We start from the raw sequence: 16,335 nt of genomic DNA, 5'->3' as shown, positions 1-16,335 counted from the left end.
TGTCTTATTTTACTTAATATAAGGTATTGCAGTGTTTTAACCAAAGCACTAATTGCAGTGAGAGATCAGAAAGGGAGAAACCCCCGTGGGCTTCTCAGAGGGGGTGTGCCTTTGGATGGGCTCTGAAGGATGACTAGGATCGAATGGGTGGGAGCACAGTCAACAAGAATGAAACAGGCCTAGAGGGGGGAATGAGCACACGATCAGGATCGGGGGAACCCACTGTTACAGAGAACCACCCCTAAGGGACATGCTCGCCTATATATATTTTTTAAATATATTTTATTGATTTTTTACAGAGAGGAAGGGAGAGTTAGAAACATCGATGAGAGAGAAACATCGATCAGCTGCCTCCTGCACACCCCCTACTGGGGATATGCCCCACAACCAAGGTACATGCCCTTGACCGGAATCGAACCTGGGACCCTTCAGTCCGCAGGCCGACGCTCTATCCACTGAGCCAAACCAGTGAGGGCTCGCCCATCTATTTCAACGTTTATTCCTTCTAGGAGCCTCAGAAGGTGAGGCACAGTCAGGGAGGTTGGGCTTTTTGTGAGCTCATGCATAGTAAGTGGCAGAACCAGGGTTTGACTTTTGAGAGATCTCTAAAGCACAAGTCCTGCTCCTGCTTTCTTTGTAACTCGTCCTCTTCGGTGGCTTTTCCACCTCCCCTGTTGCAAACCGAACTGGTTTGAAAAGCTTTTTCGTCTGGATGTTGCAGCCAATCGTTTTCAAAGGTGTGCTTTTCTCCGAGTCCTCTGCACACTCTCCCCTTCCCTTTGCTCTGCTGTGCTTTTCATGGGCCTCCCGTGGTTTCTTCCTCCTGTTTACTTTAAACCAATGGACAGTTATTCCGTGTTCTAGAATTCACATACTTATAGCCATTTGCTTCCATCCTTCCTCGGCACTTGCATTCCTTGTGTTCAGGAAGGAGGAGATCACTTAAAATTGCCCAGACGCACTCTTGATTTAGGGTTGATACTCAGTGATTGCCAACCGAGTAAACTGGACATGACCACTGCCTTTGAGGTGGCGGTTTCTCTACGGAGGCCAGATAGTCTCTGAGACACTTTGGGAGGGTGCCTCTCTAGGCTTTCCACTGGAGAGGGAACCCACAGCCCTGGAGAAGTTCTCCCTGCCCTACCCCTGCCCCGCCTGGGAGGGGCGGCCACGGGCACGCCCTCCTGCCTCGGTTGCTTAGCATATTGGGTAATTAAAGTCTCTTCTGAATGCGCCCACATTTCATTGCCCGGCAGGAGAGGCCGCCAGTTTCCCGAGAGGCGTGGTGATGCACTGTGCGGTGCGCATGGAGGAAACGGATTCCACGCTACCGACCTTTTTAGCCATGAAAGCTACTAGAGCATCTGTTTTATCTTCGGGTCCCAAGGCACAGGCTGCTTGAGAGCCAAGGAGACAGGAGAAGACTAGAGGAGGGGAAAGAAGGACAGGCAGGGAGGGAGAAGGGAGTAGAAGGCGTTGACACGTTGGAGAGCAGGGAAGGGTCGCCAGGAATTGCCACCAGGGACCGCTCATTGATGTCCTTGTTCAATACATTCACTCATTCCTCTGCTCACTCCATTCTCTCTACCTTTTTCCCCTGTTGCCTACCCATAGTCTCTGTTCTTCTTTCAAATATCTGAGGATCTGATATTGTGCTGTGTCCAGCAGTTACAGTGAGAACATAATGATTCCTTGCCCATGAGAGAGAAATACTAATGAAAGCTATCCATTCATTCTCTAGGTAATTCCTACGTACCTACTATGCGCCAGGTTCTCTTCCAGGTCGGGACTGGGGCTGTGAACGAGGCCCAGCGCCTGTTCTCATGGGGCTCACGTTCTATTGGGAAGGGTGAGAGAATACATAGCTTAACAGGCCCCACCACAGAGAAACATGAATGATGAGGTGGAGCGGGAGGTGGGGGAGGCGGCCAAGCTCAGATCAGGTGGTCAGGGAAGGCTTCTTTCAGGGGGGACATCCGAGCTGATAGCTGAGTGACAAGGAGTTGGCCATTCAGGTACTATGTTTGGGGACAGGGTATTCCAGGCAGGGAATAGCAGGGACACAGGGCCTGGGTGGGCATGATCTTGGCAAGTTCCAGAGACAGAGCTGCTACGTGGTGAAGGCTGGGAGCTGGGGCTGGACAAGTGGACGGGGACCCGGTGACACAGGTGTCCTGGCCAGGTGTGGGGTTTGGTCCAAAGAGCACAGGAAGCCGCTGCCAAATGTAAAGCAGGGTGTGGTCTAGATGTCCGTTTAAGACGGTGGTTCTCAACCTTCTGGCCCTTTAAATACAGTTCCTCATGTTGGGACCCAACCATACAATTATTTTCGTTGCTACTTCATATCTGTAATGTTGCTACTGTGATGAATCGTCATGTAAATATCTTGATATGCAGGATGGTCTTAGGCGACCCCTGTGAAAGGGTCGTTTGACCGCCAAAGGGGTCGCGACCCACAGGTTGAGAACCGCTGGTAAGAGGTGATGCTGGTTGTTATGGGCAATGAAGGGAGGCGGGACTGGGAGCTGGAACAGCGGCTGATGGCGGGCAGTGGTCCCAGTGAGTGAACAGTGGCGGCTGGGACCATGGAGGTGCCGGTGGAGACGGAGAGAGGTGGATGGGGGTGAGGAGGGGAGGTGTTTGGGCCGAGAGTCGACATGACTTGCTGATGGGTTTAAGGTCTGGGTTGGGGACAGGGAAAGGTGGGGACCTAGGTGGCTCCTGGGAATTTCTGTAGTTACGCCTGGTGCGTGATTCGGAGTACACGTCTGGGTGTGGGAGCAGAGACTTGTCTTCTTACTGCTCTGCACTACGGCCCCTCTTATGTCTGAACCTGGTGCGTGGGTGTGTCTCCCTCACCACGCAATCCTGCAGTTCTCTGCGGAAGCCAGCCTGAGTCCTACGCTGACCTCTGTTCTGACACCATGAGATAGCGTCAGGTCCCATAGGTAAGGGCTCAGCCCCAGGAGGCTGCTCCCACCCGGCACCAATGACAGCCTCCCGGTGTCACCTGTGCTTCTCACTGACTGGCTATGAGTCAGAGGCTCCCAGGACCCACCTCAGAGTCGATGGTTTGCTGGAGCAACTCTGAGAACTCGGGAAAACAGTGCACTCACTAGGTTCCCAGCTTATTATTAGAGGGTACAACTCAGGACAGCCAGGTGGCAGAGATGCACAGGCAGGCTGTGTGGGGGTGCGGGCCTTCGTGCCCTCTTGGGGCACCCTCCCTCCCAGCACCTCCACGTGTCCACCAACCTGGACGCTGTGAGGGCTTTGTGGAGGCATCGTTTTGTAGGCGCGGTTGATTAGATTATGGACCATGAGCCATGAGCTCAGCATCTGCCTGCCTCCCTTTCCCCAGGAGGTGGGGGCTGAAAGTTCCGCCATCTAATCACATGGTTGGTCCCCCTGGCAACCAGCCCCATCCTGGGGCTATCTAGGGCAGTGATGGCGAACCTTTTGAGCTCGGTGTGCCAGCATTTTGAAAAACCCTAACTTAACTCTGGTGCCGTGTCACATGTAGAAATGTTTTGATCTTTGCAACCATAGTAAAACAAAGACTTATATTTTTGATATTTATTTTATATACTTACATGCCATTTAACAAAGAAAAATCAACCAAAAAAATGAGCTCGCGTGTCACCTCTGACACGCGTGTCATAGGTTCGCCATCACTGATCTAGGGGCTTTTCAAAAGTCACCTCCGTAATATAACTCAGGTGTGGCTGTAAGGGGTTTGCTATAAATAACAAAAGATTCACCTTATTGTTGCTCTTATCCGGAAATTTCAAGGCTTTAGGAGCTCTGTGCCAGGAGCAGGTGTGGAGACCAAACATCTGTTTCTCATTAAAGTCACAGTATCACAGAGGGCCCACCCGGCACAGGGAGTCAGGGGGCATTCTGAGCACTCGACATCTGAGCCCGGCAGGCACTGAGGAATGCTAGTGCCCTCCGGGCAGGCTGATGAGGCGTTCATGCTCAGAAATGTACTGGTGACAGCGAAAACACCTGCTTTGTGCCTGATAATCTATAGTAAAGAAAAATAATAGCTGGGATGTCCAGCAGGCTTCTCGGGTCTGAGCATCAGTGGGGGCCCACCCCACGCTGGACCCCTGAGCGGTGGTCCTCTGAGTATTTGACTTTGGCTGGAGGACAGCAGGAGGAATAATGTTAGGGCGCTGGAGATATGGACTAGAGGGAACATAATTAGCTATTCTGTATGATGATGGCCACAGCCTAAAACCTCTCCAAGTTTAATAACCGAGGATTGAGGTTTGGCTGGAGGACGGAGTGTGGTGTGTGTGTGTGTGTACACACACGCGTGTGGGCTTGTTTATTGCTTCCCGCTCTTCGTAGCTTTATGTGCAGACAGTCTGGCCTGCTCCCTGTCGCAGGCAGCGTTCCCGTTAGGCAGAGGAGCTTTGGAAGGCTTTCTCAGAACAGATCTTGGAGAGGTGGCACCTTGCTTACGTGTCGTCATGATTATGGTAGACATTAGTTCCACGGCCAGTGAGCGGGTGAAGCTGTCCAGGTTTGAGGTGTGAAGTGTGCATTTGGCAGCCGGGAGAGTCAGAGTGGTGAGCTGTTCAGTGTCGAAGCCAGGGGCTCATTCCTGGCGTTTGGAACTGGGGGAGCAGAGCAGTGCAAGGTGGCGGCTGACCGGTGGGTGTTACAACAGAAGCAGGTGATCAGAGAGCCACCCCCCGCAGGGAGATGGGCGAGTGCACACGGAAGGGCAGGAGCGATTTCCTGCCCCTTCCCCCTGGGGCCACTGGGGGACATGAGGACGGGGCGTGAGCACGCTGGAGGGGGACAGGGCCCCTTAGGCCCGCTGAGGGGTAGCTGGGAACGTCTGGAGTTTCTGTAAGCGTGACACTGCCCTCTCTCTGTTGGTCCCACTCTGTCCTTATTCCTCATCCTCTGAGAAACAGGTGTCTTTCACATCCTTTCTGTAGCTTATTGTGCCTGCAGCATGTTTTCTTCATCCTTCAAAGATAAAATTACACCCTTGTCTGTTTTTTCCAGTCCACACATCTCTTGCTTCCTGATAGAGATTCATGGCTCAATATAGAGGCCTATACTGAGCCAGTTTTAGTAGGTTAAAACAAAAAGTAAAAATATTCCTTTCCATTTCTTTGCTTAAGTGTGAGACGGGGATTTGGAAATTTCCCAACAACCCAAATGCGTCCTTCAGGCCTCTGCTATGTGTAGGTATGTGATGGGTGACGTGGGAGAGGGACTGGAAGGGAAAAGGGGTGGCGAGACCCCACAATGCCAGGTCCCCCTGGTGGCGGGAGCTCGATGTCTGATACACAGTTTTTTACCAAACCATTCCCATGGTTTTCCTGAAGGGCAGTTCATCAGAGGCAGTGAGAGGGATTGAGCGTTGAGTGCTTGGGTCTGTTTCCTAAATCAGTGTTGGCATCCATAGGCTTGTGTCCGGGAGAGGGACCTGCTAGGAGCAGACCACGCGGGTTGCGGGGGGCAGTGCCCAGAAAACCTCCCATGTCCTTGCCTGTCCCTGGTCTTTTCTATTTTGTTTGCTCAACAGGAAACCCATCAAGCAGGGCGGGTGCTCTCCATGGAGTTGGGAACCTGGTTTTTTTGTTTGTTATCCTCATGGGAGGATTTTTTTTTCTATTGATTTTTCGAGAGAGTGAAAAGAAGTGAGGAGAGAGAGAGACACACACACACACACACACACACATCGATTGGTTGCCTCCCACATGTGCCCAACTGGGGCCAGGGATAGATTCTTCATCCCAGTTATGTGCTCTCGATTGGGAATTGATCCTGCCACCCCTCGGTGCATAGGTGGATGCTCTATCCACTGAGCAACACCAGCCTTGGGCTGTCTAGTGGAGAGAGCATACTGCCCGTGGGCTGCTGTTCCATGTTCCCAAGGAAGTCAGTGTAGCTTTGGGATCAGGAATGTAGCATCCAGAAATCCCTGATGTCTTGGAAGAAATGGTGCATTTCGTGATTAAGGAAGTAAGTTGGAGCAACCATGTGGAATATGGAAGCGGCACTTCACTTTCAAAGGCACTAAAGTGAGGGAGCGTTAAATTTAAAAGGGTTTAAAGGCTATAACTAATGTCAAGTTTAAGCCACGGAGTAGCATTGTCAGGACTTGTGTCTGGGTAACAGCCCACTGTGTGGATATACTGCGTTCTGTTGATGAACTCATTGGTGGTCAGTTGGGTTGTTTTCACCCCTTGACTATTGTGAATAATGCTGCTAGGAGCATTTGCGTACAAGTATTTGTTTGAATATTTGTTTTCAGTTCTTTTGGGCATTTACCTAGAAGTGGAATTGCAATGGTAATTCTGTATGTAACTTTTTGAGCAACCACTGGCCAGTTCAGATGTGATTAAACGTCCGTCTCTGTTCTTTGCCCTCACAGATCTTCCTTGACTTGTCCCCACTGCCTGAAGCAGAGCAACACCTTCGATCCGTTCCTGTGTGTGTCCCTGCCCATCCCCTTGCGCCAGACCAGGTATGTGAGTGCTGTGCCCGGTGCACCTGAAATCCTTCCTCCTTTGGGGAACCTCTGGCCTTGCAGCTGCACCTGTCTCTCTTACTTCTCAGCCAGTGTTTTCTAGAAACCAGCCTTATAGCTGGGCGACATTCAGTTATGGAATGTGATGAATAAAGTGAAAGGTTACTGTGTCCTCTCGTAGCTGAAGAAGGAATTATGAACAGTGCTTTTGTTTATCAGCACCTGGCTTATGTCTTTGGCCTGTTCAGAAGCTGGCATGGGCCAATGGGTACCGGTTGGTCAGATGGGCAACCCAGAGAAAATGTGTCACCACCTGCTTTTCCTTGCTTTGTTTCCACTCCTTTTTCTTGTTTGTGAAGATGTAGGAAAAGGTTTATCCAAGGAGCAAAGAAAAAGGAAAAGGGTGATTGGAGGAGGTGAGACAAAAAGGAAAGAGGAGTCAGGATTGGGCAAGAGCCATGTGGGGCCCGGCTTTCTATAAGGAAGAAGCGCATAGTGCAGGCATCCCAGCATCGCAGGTCTGCACAGTAACCACAGGCACCTGGCCAATGTCAGCCTCACGGAAGTTTAGTGAGCTCCCACATGGGGTACCTTCACTGGCGTCAAGATGGTGGCATTTGCCCATTTGGCTCAGTGGATAGAGAGTTGGCCTGCGGACTGAAGAGTCCTGGGTTCAATTCTAAGTCAAGGGCAGGTACCTCAGTGCAGGCTCGATCCCCAGGTCCGGTCGGGGCACGTGCAGGAGGCAACCAATTGATGTGTCTCTCTCACAAAGATGGTTCTCTCTCCCCCCCTCCCTTCCACTCTCTCTAAAAATCAATGGAAAAATCTCCTTGAGTGAGGATTAAGCAAAAAATAATAATAATTAGATGGTGGCATTTCTTCCAGTGTTCCCCACCTCTATACGTACTATTTCTCTTGCCCTCTGTCTATTGAGATCCTCCATCTGAAGGATGCAGCTGAAACCATGACAGCCTCATCAAGCCTTTCCTGGCATCTTAATCCTTTTCTGCTCTGAATTCCTGTGCTGCTAGTTTATGCCACACATGGAACAGGGGCTTATCCTGTCACCAGTGGCACCATGCAATGATGGCTGCTGGTAGATGTGAGTTAAGGTTCCTGACTTGATTCATCATAGCACATCGGTTAGGCCCACTGACTCTGGGACCTGACTCCCTGGGTTCAAATCCCAGCTCTATTAGATAGCTGGGTGAATTGGGTAATTATAGAGCAGGAGAGACGGGAGCTGGAGGAGTGAGGCCTGGTGAGCTGGTGGGGACAGGAGGGAGTGGGGCCAGCCAAGGGCCCTATCTCATCCATCACCCAGGGAGAATTTTAAAAAGGAAGGAGGGCAGCATCAGTAGTGTTGAAGCAGACTGCAGGAGAAGCTTGAAGATTATCTAGTTAACAAACAACCTTGAGACCGTAGGTCTGTGTTGTGATTATTAATCAAATACCTTTTTAAAAAATATACTTTTACTGATTTCAGAGAGGAAGGGAGAGGGAGAGAGAGATAGAAACATCAGTGATGAGAGAGAATCATTGATTGGCTGCCTCCTGCACACTCCACACTGGGGATCGAGCCTGCAACCCAGGCATGTGCCTCTGACCGGAATCAAACCTGGGACCCTTTAGTCCGTAGGCTGACGCTCTAACCACTGAGCAAAACCAGCCAGGGTGTAAACCAAATACCTTTTATTTTTCACTTGCTGGAAAAGTACTCAGTGGTATCTGTGGAGAATTGGCTCTCCAGTGCCACCCGATGACAGTGGAATATAGTGACCCGCCCTGGAAGCAGAGAAAAGCCCAGGTGCTGCACTTGGCCCAGTGTCAGTGGTGTTGGTGACAGTTCATCTCAGTCCTTTAAGGATGTGGACTCTTCCCTCTTTTTCAGGTTCTTGAGCGTCACCTTGGTCTTCCCCTCTCAGAGCCAGCGGTTCCTGCGGGTTGGCCTGGCGGTGCCCATCCTCAGCACAGTGGCAGCCCTGAGGAAGATGGTGGCCCAGGAAGGCAACGTCCCTGTGGATGAGGTCTGATGGAAGCGCCTGGGGCCTGGTCACTGGAGGGCGAGATGCTAACTGAGCCAGCTGTCTCGGTTGCTTAGGCTAATTTCTGGTTCTCGGGTGACGCCAGCGTGACTCATGGGTTTCTGTGTGATTAGTCATCCCTGGTGTCTGTGATGACTAGGTCTTGACCTCTCTGGGCATTTACAGAGAATAACCAGAAGAAGACACTACCTTTGTCTTCCAAGAAGGTGGTGGTGATTGCAACTACAGTAATTCCACAGTCACTCCCCCTCAGCAGTGCTTAATAAGCGCTGGATACTCTATGAACTTTATATCTGTAGGCAATTTAATTCTCACAGCGTCCTGTGAAGTCGATACTGCAGGTGTCCTCATTTACCAGTGAGCAAAGAAGAGGCATGGAGAGCTTGGGTGACTTGCCCAGGGTCACACCGCTGAGCCAGGATGTGAACACGGATGGTTTGATTTCAGAGCCTGCGCCACTATTCTATATTTTTACTCCCAAGAATATAAGCCAGGTTATGGAAGGGACAATCAGTGAAATGTGAGGACCACTGAGGGAACTGAGGGTGTGTAACACAAGAGGGGAGCTTCGGGGGAAAGTGGGATTGGCTGTGCTCTACCTCTTTTGTAAAGGAGGCTTGGGCCCTAACCGGTTTGGCTCAGTGGATAGAGCGTCGGCCTGCAGACTCAAGAGTCCCAGGTTCGATTCTGGTCAAGGGCATGTACCTTGGTTGTGGGCACATCTCCAGTAGGGAGTGTGCAGGAGGCGGCTGATTGATGTTTTGATCTCATCGATGTTTCTAACTCTCTATCCCTCTCCCTTCCTCTCTGTAAAGAATCAATAAAAAAAAATTTTAAAAAATGAAGGAAGCTTGGTAACAAGATTGGATTACAGGGGTCCCCCCCATGAAAGGACAGGGTAGAGGTGACAGTGGTGAGAATCACTGTGGCATGAAGGGAAGGGCTGAGAACGGGGCTTTCATTGTGATTCAGTCACTTTCTAGTGTTCTGACCTTGGACAAAGTAATTGGTCCTCTGTTTCTTAATAGTAAAAGGGGAATTTTATACTTCCTTAAAGACCTCAAGGGATTTTTTTCAAATTAAAAAATACCATTAACCTTTTTGTTAAGGAATAATACACATACAATAAAGTACACATGCTTCACAGTTAAAAATCTGTTTAAATTTTACTTGCATGTACATCCTGTAAAACACTATGACTACTGAGCCTTTCCATCACCCCAGTGCTTCTTCCTGCCTCCACCCAGGTCCCTCTGACCTCTACAGTCATTTTATAAGGATCTCAAGTGGGTAAAACTCTGTGTTTCTTGCTTTGTGCTCTATGGGGATCTATTGAGAAATGAGAGAGAAGAGAGTAGGACAGTAGGTGAGAATCTTGGGGGGAAAATCTATAATATTAAAAGCATAATATGCTAATTAGGCCAGATGTCCTTCTGGATGCCCTTCCGGGATGAACCTGGGGCTGCAGCCGTGGGATCGAGGCAGCCTCTGTGGCTACGAGGGAGGGATGGAGGCAGCCTCAGCTGCGAAGGCCTACTCTTTTTTTTTTTTTTTTAAATTTCTTTATTGATTTCAGAGAGGAAGGGAGGAGAGAGAGATAGAAACATCAATGATGAGAGAGAATCATTGATTGGCTGCCTCCTGCACACCCCCTACTGGGGATGGAGCCCGCATCCCAGGCATATGCCCTTGGCCGGAATTGAACCTGGGACCCCTCAGTCCGCAGGCCGACGCTCTATCCACTGAGCCAAGCCGGCTAGGGCCGAAGGCCTACTCTTGCACGAATTTCATGCATCGGGCCCCTAGTGTCAGTAATAAAAGATCAAAAGTCTGAGAGGTAGAGTTTGAATAGTTAAGAGAGCGAAAGGACTATTGGGGAATTGAAAGGTGTGACCTGTTTGTTCAGGGAGATACATATCACTTGGGATTCCTAAGTGCAGGAGAGCGCACTTTGATTGGAACTTAAAATCTATTTTGACATTTAGTTTTAACTGGCCACTTTTTTCCATTTATATTATATATGATCATGGACATATTTGGACTTATTTTTTGCTTTCTATTTACCCTACTTTTCCTTTGTTTCTTTTATCCCTTTCTTTATTGCTTCTTTCAGATTGAGCAATTTTTCTCCATTTCATCTCTTCAGGTTTGGAACATATACATTATATTTCTATGCTCTTACTGGTTATCATTAAGATGCCAACATGCGGCTCTAGCTGGTTTGGCTCAGTGGATAGAACGTCTGTCTGTGGACTGAAGGGTCCCAGGTTCGATTCTGGTCAAGGGCATATGTCCAAGTTGTGGGCTCGATCCCCAGTAGGGGTCGTGCAGGAGGCAGCCAATCAATGATTCTCATCATTGATGTAGCTATCTCTCTTTCCCTCTCCTTTCCTCTCTGATATCAATAAAATTATATTTTAAAAAAGTCAACATGCATTAACAAAGTCTTCTGTTAATTTTCCCAAGCAACACAAGGATCTCGGCATGCTTTAATTTCCTTTATACCTTTTTGATTTAGATATTTTTGTAGATGGATAATCCCTCCTCCCTGTTCTTCCTTGTAGTAGTAGTTTAGTTGTTATTTTAGGTTTATATAGTCACTGCATATTTACATTTACCAGTGTTTACCTTTTTAAAACTCAAGTATTGCTCTGGATTCAATTTTGTTTTTTTTTAAAACCCTGAAATGTATATTTTATAAGAAAATTTCCAGCCACCGTGCCTTGAATGGTTTGTGTGCACTGAGACGTTGATTCCTGTAGCCCTGGAGGTGACAAAGTTGGGACTGGGGCATCCAGGACCCTCAACGCAGTCACCCCACTTTTCCTCTACAAAACCAGATTCTTCTGCTTACCTCAGTGTTCCATAAACATATTTTTCATGCATGTGATAATGTAAAAAATGTTGGCAGTACACTTTAGAAATTCTTTCAATGGAGATCTGAAGAAGACTTTATTTTATGCTCACCTTGCATGATACTTTAGCTGGGTATTAAAGTTTAGATTTTCAACTACCCCCCCGCCACCCTTCCCTAGGCCAGTGTGATATTCTATTGTTGCAGTTGAGATGTCTGTATTTAATCTAATTGTTATATCTACTGTATTTTAGTATTAAAAATAAGCAGTATTTCTCACTAGCTAGAAGGGAGGGAAGGGTAAAGGTCAGTTGTAAATCTATCAGTCTCTTTTATTATTAAAAACACATTTTAAAAAATTTTCAATTATAGTTGACATTCAATATTATATTAGTTTAAAGTGTACAGCATAGTAGTTACACATTTATATAACTTATGAGGTGACCCCCCACCCCCATAAGTCTAGTACCCATCTGACACCATACATAGTTATTACAATATTATTTACTCTATTCCCTATGCAGCACTTTACTCCCCATGACTTTGTAACAGCCAATTTGTATTTCTTAATCCCTTCGCTTTTAGATTTCTTATTTGTTAAGTTCCCTTGGAGAAATCAAGATGGAACATGATCCTTCTCATTCCAGGTGATCCTGGTTGAACTGTGCCCCAGTGGACTCCAGCGGTCTTTCTTTGATGAAGACGACCTGAACACGATAGCAGAGGGAGATAACGTGTATGCCTTCCAAGCCCCTCCGCCACCTGGCCAGGGGACACTCGCAGGTACAATAGTACTTGAATATCGTGGGCTACAGGTCTGAGAGAGTGCTCATTGGGTCCTGAGGCATAAGACATTTAGTTTTCGTACTTGGAGGCTTATTTTCTCTGATATTTGTTGTACAGATGGTTGATTACTTTAAAATATTCCATGAATACGGGGGCTTTCAAGACTTTCGTGAGTATCAGAGTCACCTGGAGGGCTTGTTTGAGCAGATTGCTGAGCCCTACCCACAGGGTTTCTTTCTGATTCTCTAGGCCTGGGGCGGGGCTCGAGAATTTTCAAGTGAAACGAGTTCCCAGGTGCTGCTGCTGTCCCGAGAGCACACTTTGATGAGCACTAATCAGAACAGGTGCTGGCTAGTCTTTGCGTTCAGACTCCAGAGAGTCAAGGTCTGTGCTTAAAGTAAATTTTTATAAGTTCGAGCAGCAGATGGCCAGAGAGGTTATAAATGACTTTTTGTGAACAGTTCCGCTTCCCAGTGCTTGGCTTTCCTAAACTTTGGATTAGCTAAGATGGCCAGTATCTGACAGTCTTTCATTGTAGGTCATTTAGTCAGTCAAGGACCCTGTGCCAGTGTCACCATATCCCCAGATTAATCCTGTGCCCAAACCCTGCATCCTCAGCGAGCCTAGGTGACAGGTGTGCGGACCAGGTGTCTATGGTGGTTCTGGGTCAACAGAGAGACTCTGGGTAAGGAATCTGGGACAGGACATTGACTGGCCCTGATTACGTTGTAGCTCAGTGAAACAAGCCCTCATTTCAAATTCCATCACAGGCGACACATCTGTGCCTTAAAAGTCAAATTTTCAGAACCGATTAGAAATTGAGGAAAGTCCAGACCCTCTACTTCCCCAAGAGTAAAGATTCCTACCTGCTCTGTGTGCTTCGTACGTTGGCTTTCGAAGACAGTGGGTATTCTGTGGCTCTGGTCAGGCGTACGAGCATCCACAATGCTTTTGGAGTATTTTTCAGACTGGCTTTGAAGAGTGTTCATTGAAATCCCTACCCTCATTTTTTTAATTACTGGCTGAACCCAACACAAATTCTCTACTATTTATATGATCGTCCAGTGCCACGAACCTTCTATCTCTTCCCCTAAAGTGCTCTAGTGTCTCCTAAGGGTGGTTAAGAGAACGAGGGCCCAGAGAAGCAGCGTTTTGACCCAGCGAAGTAGCTCCTTGAAGAATACAAATGTAGTTCTCTCTCTTCAGCTCCTTCGCCTGGTCTGTCCGTGTCCCCTCGCTTGGCAGCCCGTGCAGGTCAGCGGTTGTCCCTGCCTGCCCACAGGGAGAACAAGGTGCTAATCCTCTTCTGTAACCTGGTGGGGTCAGGGCAGCAGGCGAGCAGGTATGTTTCATTGCATCCTTTTTACGTGATGTCTGGGATGTGTAGATGTGTACGTGGAATTCTGTCTAGAATAATTCTAATTTGATTAAACACCCGTTTTTCAAGGTTAATCAACTAGGAATAGGGACTGGAATAATTTAAGCAGATGGCAAACATTGTCCTTAACAATTAAACATTGAAAGCTTTTTAAATTAATTTCAGGAACAATTATTCGTGCTTTCACCACTATTATTTTATACTACAGGCCTGGTGCATGAATTCATGCACGGGTGGGTTCTGGCCGGCCCACCTGCCCCGATGGAGGCCCATTGGGCGGAGCCCCCTGTTCTAATGCTGGGAGCTATAGCTTTCCCCCCAGCTGGATCTAATTATACTTGAAGGATGGCCAAAAGAAAACCCACAGCAGAACTGTTTTGCATTTCACGTGCCATCAGATGAAGTTGTTTATGTGTTGCTTGCAAACCTATATCAAGATGGATGATCGCCCCTGAATGATTTTTGCGTTCTTCCCAGGGCTCTGCTCTCAGTTTCCCAATATGATGTTCATGTCTGTTTGTTTAAAAGTTTTTCTGTTTTTGAATGTGCCTACCCTTCGCTGTTGCTACTGGCAGCCTGTGGGCTGCCCCTTTTAAAGAGAGATTGGAAGCTCACCTAATCTGCAAGGCACCGCAATTTCACAAAATCCCCACCCAGCCTCTCTGCATTCCTCAGCAAAGGGCCGCCATCCGTCAATGCTTAGGTTGCCTTTGTGGCTAACTTGGAAGGTCTCCTGGGGCTGAGGGCCATGGAGAGAGAATTCCACACTTGGCTGCAGTATTAGCAGAGCCCTCTGGAGACTCTGGTCGGGGACAGAAGAGACTGATAATTATTTTCTTGTGCTTTCACTAAATGTACATGCACCAGGGAGCCAGGCAGTGATTTAGGGGTGTTGGGGGCCGATCAGGGTCTGGGCCGGCTAGGGGGAGGGGCTGCAGGCAGTTGGTGGCCACCCCCAACCCCGATTGGGGTGTTGGGGGCTGATTGGCCCCGGGCCGGCCGGAGGGGTGGGCAATCGGGGCCCGGATCAGGCTGGTTGGCTGCCACAGTGTAAATCACAGCTACTGTCGTTCTGGTGGTTCCACTGTAATGGTCACTGGGCTTATATGTATATATAGATTGTGTACTGAGGTTTGGGCAGTATGGTGGGACAAGGAAGAAGAAACTGGCTCTGTAATTGTAAGGAGATACAGTTACAGCTATTTGCAGATCCACTGTCCAAAGAACCAAGAACTTGAAAATGATTAAAACTAACAAAAGAGTTCAGGCAAGTGACTGGCTACATAACTAATATACAAAAGCAGAGACTTATATAGTCCAAATAAAATGTTTAAAAGATATGTGGCCCCAATAAAAAATTTTTAGATTGATAAAATATAAAATTTATCTGGACTAATAAGCTTGTAAGAATAGTCAGAAAATATTGGGGGAAGAAGAGGGATTGTTCTATTAGAACAGAATGAAGTTGTGATTATTAAAATATTGTGATACAGGCAGAAGGATAGATATTTAAGTCAATGAACAGACCAAGCCAAAGTATATTTAAGTATTATATGATAGAAATGATATGTTTCATATTACTAGGTAGGGAATGAATTATTCTATATAAAATGCTGACTTAATTGATTTCTTTTTATATAATCAATTTTTTATTCCCACCATAAATTCACGTGTAAATTCCAGATTGATTAGAGAGGTGATTGTAGTAAAGGAAACCTTAAAATAGCTTGAAGATAATGTAGGGGCATATTTATGTCTTTGGGTGGGGACTGTTTTAACACTTAAGCCAGGGTCTATAAGAGAACAGGATAATATTTTAAATACATTTACAATTTTGAACTCAAAGCAAATTTGAAAGGCAAAGCACACAGAGGAATCATATTGGCGTCATGTGACAGATAAAGGCTTCAGATCCATCATGCAAAACCCAGCTCTCAGATAAGGGAGAGAAATACTCTTTTAGTAACACGAGCTTCAGAGATTCACATGCATTTCCAGAAGGAACACAAGCTGAAATTAAAATATGCCTCTTCATGTGCTAGTAGAAGTTCTGACTGCAACAGAACTTCTTTGTTTTTTTATTATTGATTTTTTTACAGAGAGGAAGGGAGAGGGATAGAGTTAGAAACATGGATGAGAGAGAAACATCCATCAGCTGCCTCCTACACATCCCCTACCGGAATCGAACCTGGGACCCTTCTATCCGCAGGCTGACGCTCTATCCACTGAGCCAAACCAGTTAGGGCCAAGATGCTATTATTAACCTTTCAGGTTGTTAAAGAAGTTTTAGAGATTGGCGATGCCCGTTCTGGGCAGGTGCCTCGTCGGTACACTGGGGTTGCTTTTCTGGAGGGCAGCTTTGGTCTTGCATTTCTACTTCTGGGACTTTATCCCAAAGGAACAAGTAGTCATGTGCACCCAGAGGTGTGTGTAAAAGAGTACATGTCGTCCTGTTATAAGCAAGCTCTGTTTCAATAAAAAGTTGAAGCAATCTGAGTGCCTAATAGTAGCAGACAAGGCAGATAACCCCATCTGTCCCCACAGTGGGTGGCCCAGTGTGCTTGCCTCTCCGGACACAGCACCTGAGACTTGTGCAGAGTTTATTCTACAGCTTCACATTCTTTCTTTTTTAAAAAAGAAAATATTTTCATTGATTTCAGAGAGGAAAGGAGGGGGAGAGAGAGATAGAAACATCAATGATGAGAGAGAATCATTGATCGGCCGCCTCCTGCACGCCCCCTACTGGGGATCGAGCCTGCAACCTGTGCAT

General features: G+C 47.4%; 1 protein-coding gene across 3 annotated transcripts in view; it reads left to right on the top strand.

Moving 5' to 3' along the window:
• USP43 (ubiquitin specific peptidase 43) overlaps positions 1–16,335 on the top strand; it is a 57,778-nt gene that overhangs the window by 15,754 nt on the left and 25,689 nt on the right. For 2 of the 3 annotated variants that reach the window (XM_059668621.1, XM_059668620.1), the window contains exons 4-7: positions 6,404–6,496; positions 8,394–8,529; positions 12,049–12,184; positions 13,394–13,529. In XM_059668621.1, the coding sequence (XP_059524604.1) occupies positions 6,404–6,496; positions 8,394–8,529; positions 12,049–12,184; positions 13,394–13,529 (501 nt within the window). The remainder of the gene's footprint in view (positions 1–6,403; positions 6,497–8,393; positions 8,530–12,048; positions 12,185–13,393; positions 13,530–16,335) is intronic. The other variant, XM_059668622.1, reaches the window with a different exon arrangement.

This window comes from Myotis daubentonii, chromosome 16, assembly GCF_963259705.1.
Source record: "Myotis daubentonii chromosome 16, mMyoDau2.1, whole genome shotgun sequence".
Lineage (NCBI taxonomy): Eukaryota > Metazoa > Chordata > Mammalia > Chiroptera > Vespertilionidae > Myotis > Myotis daubentonii.
The sequence above is the reverse complement of the archived record's forward strand: the minus strand, read 5'-3'. Positions and strand labels throughout refer to the sequence as shown.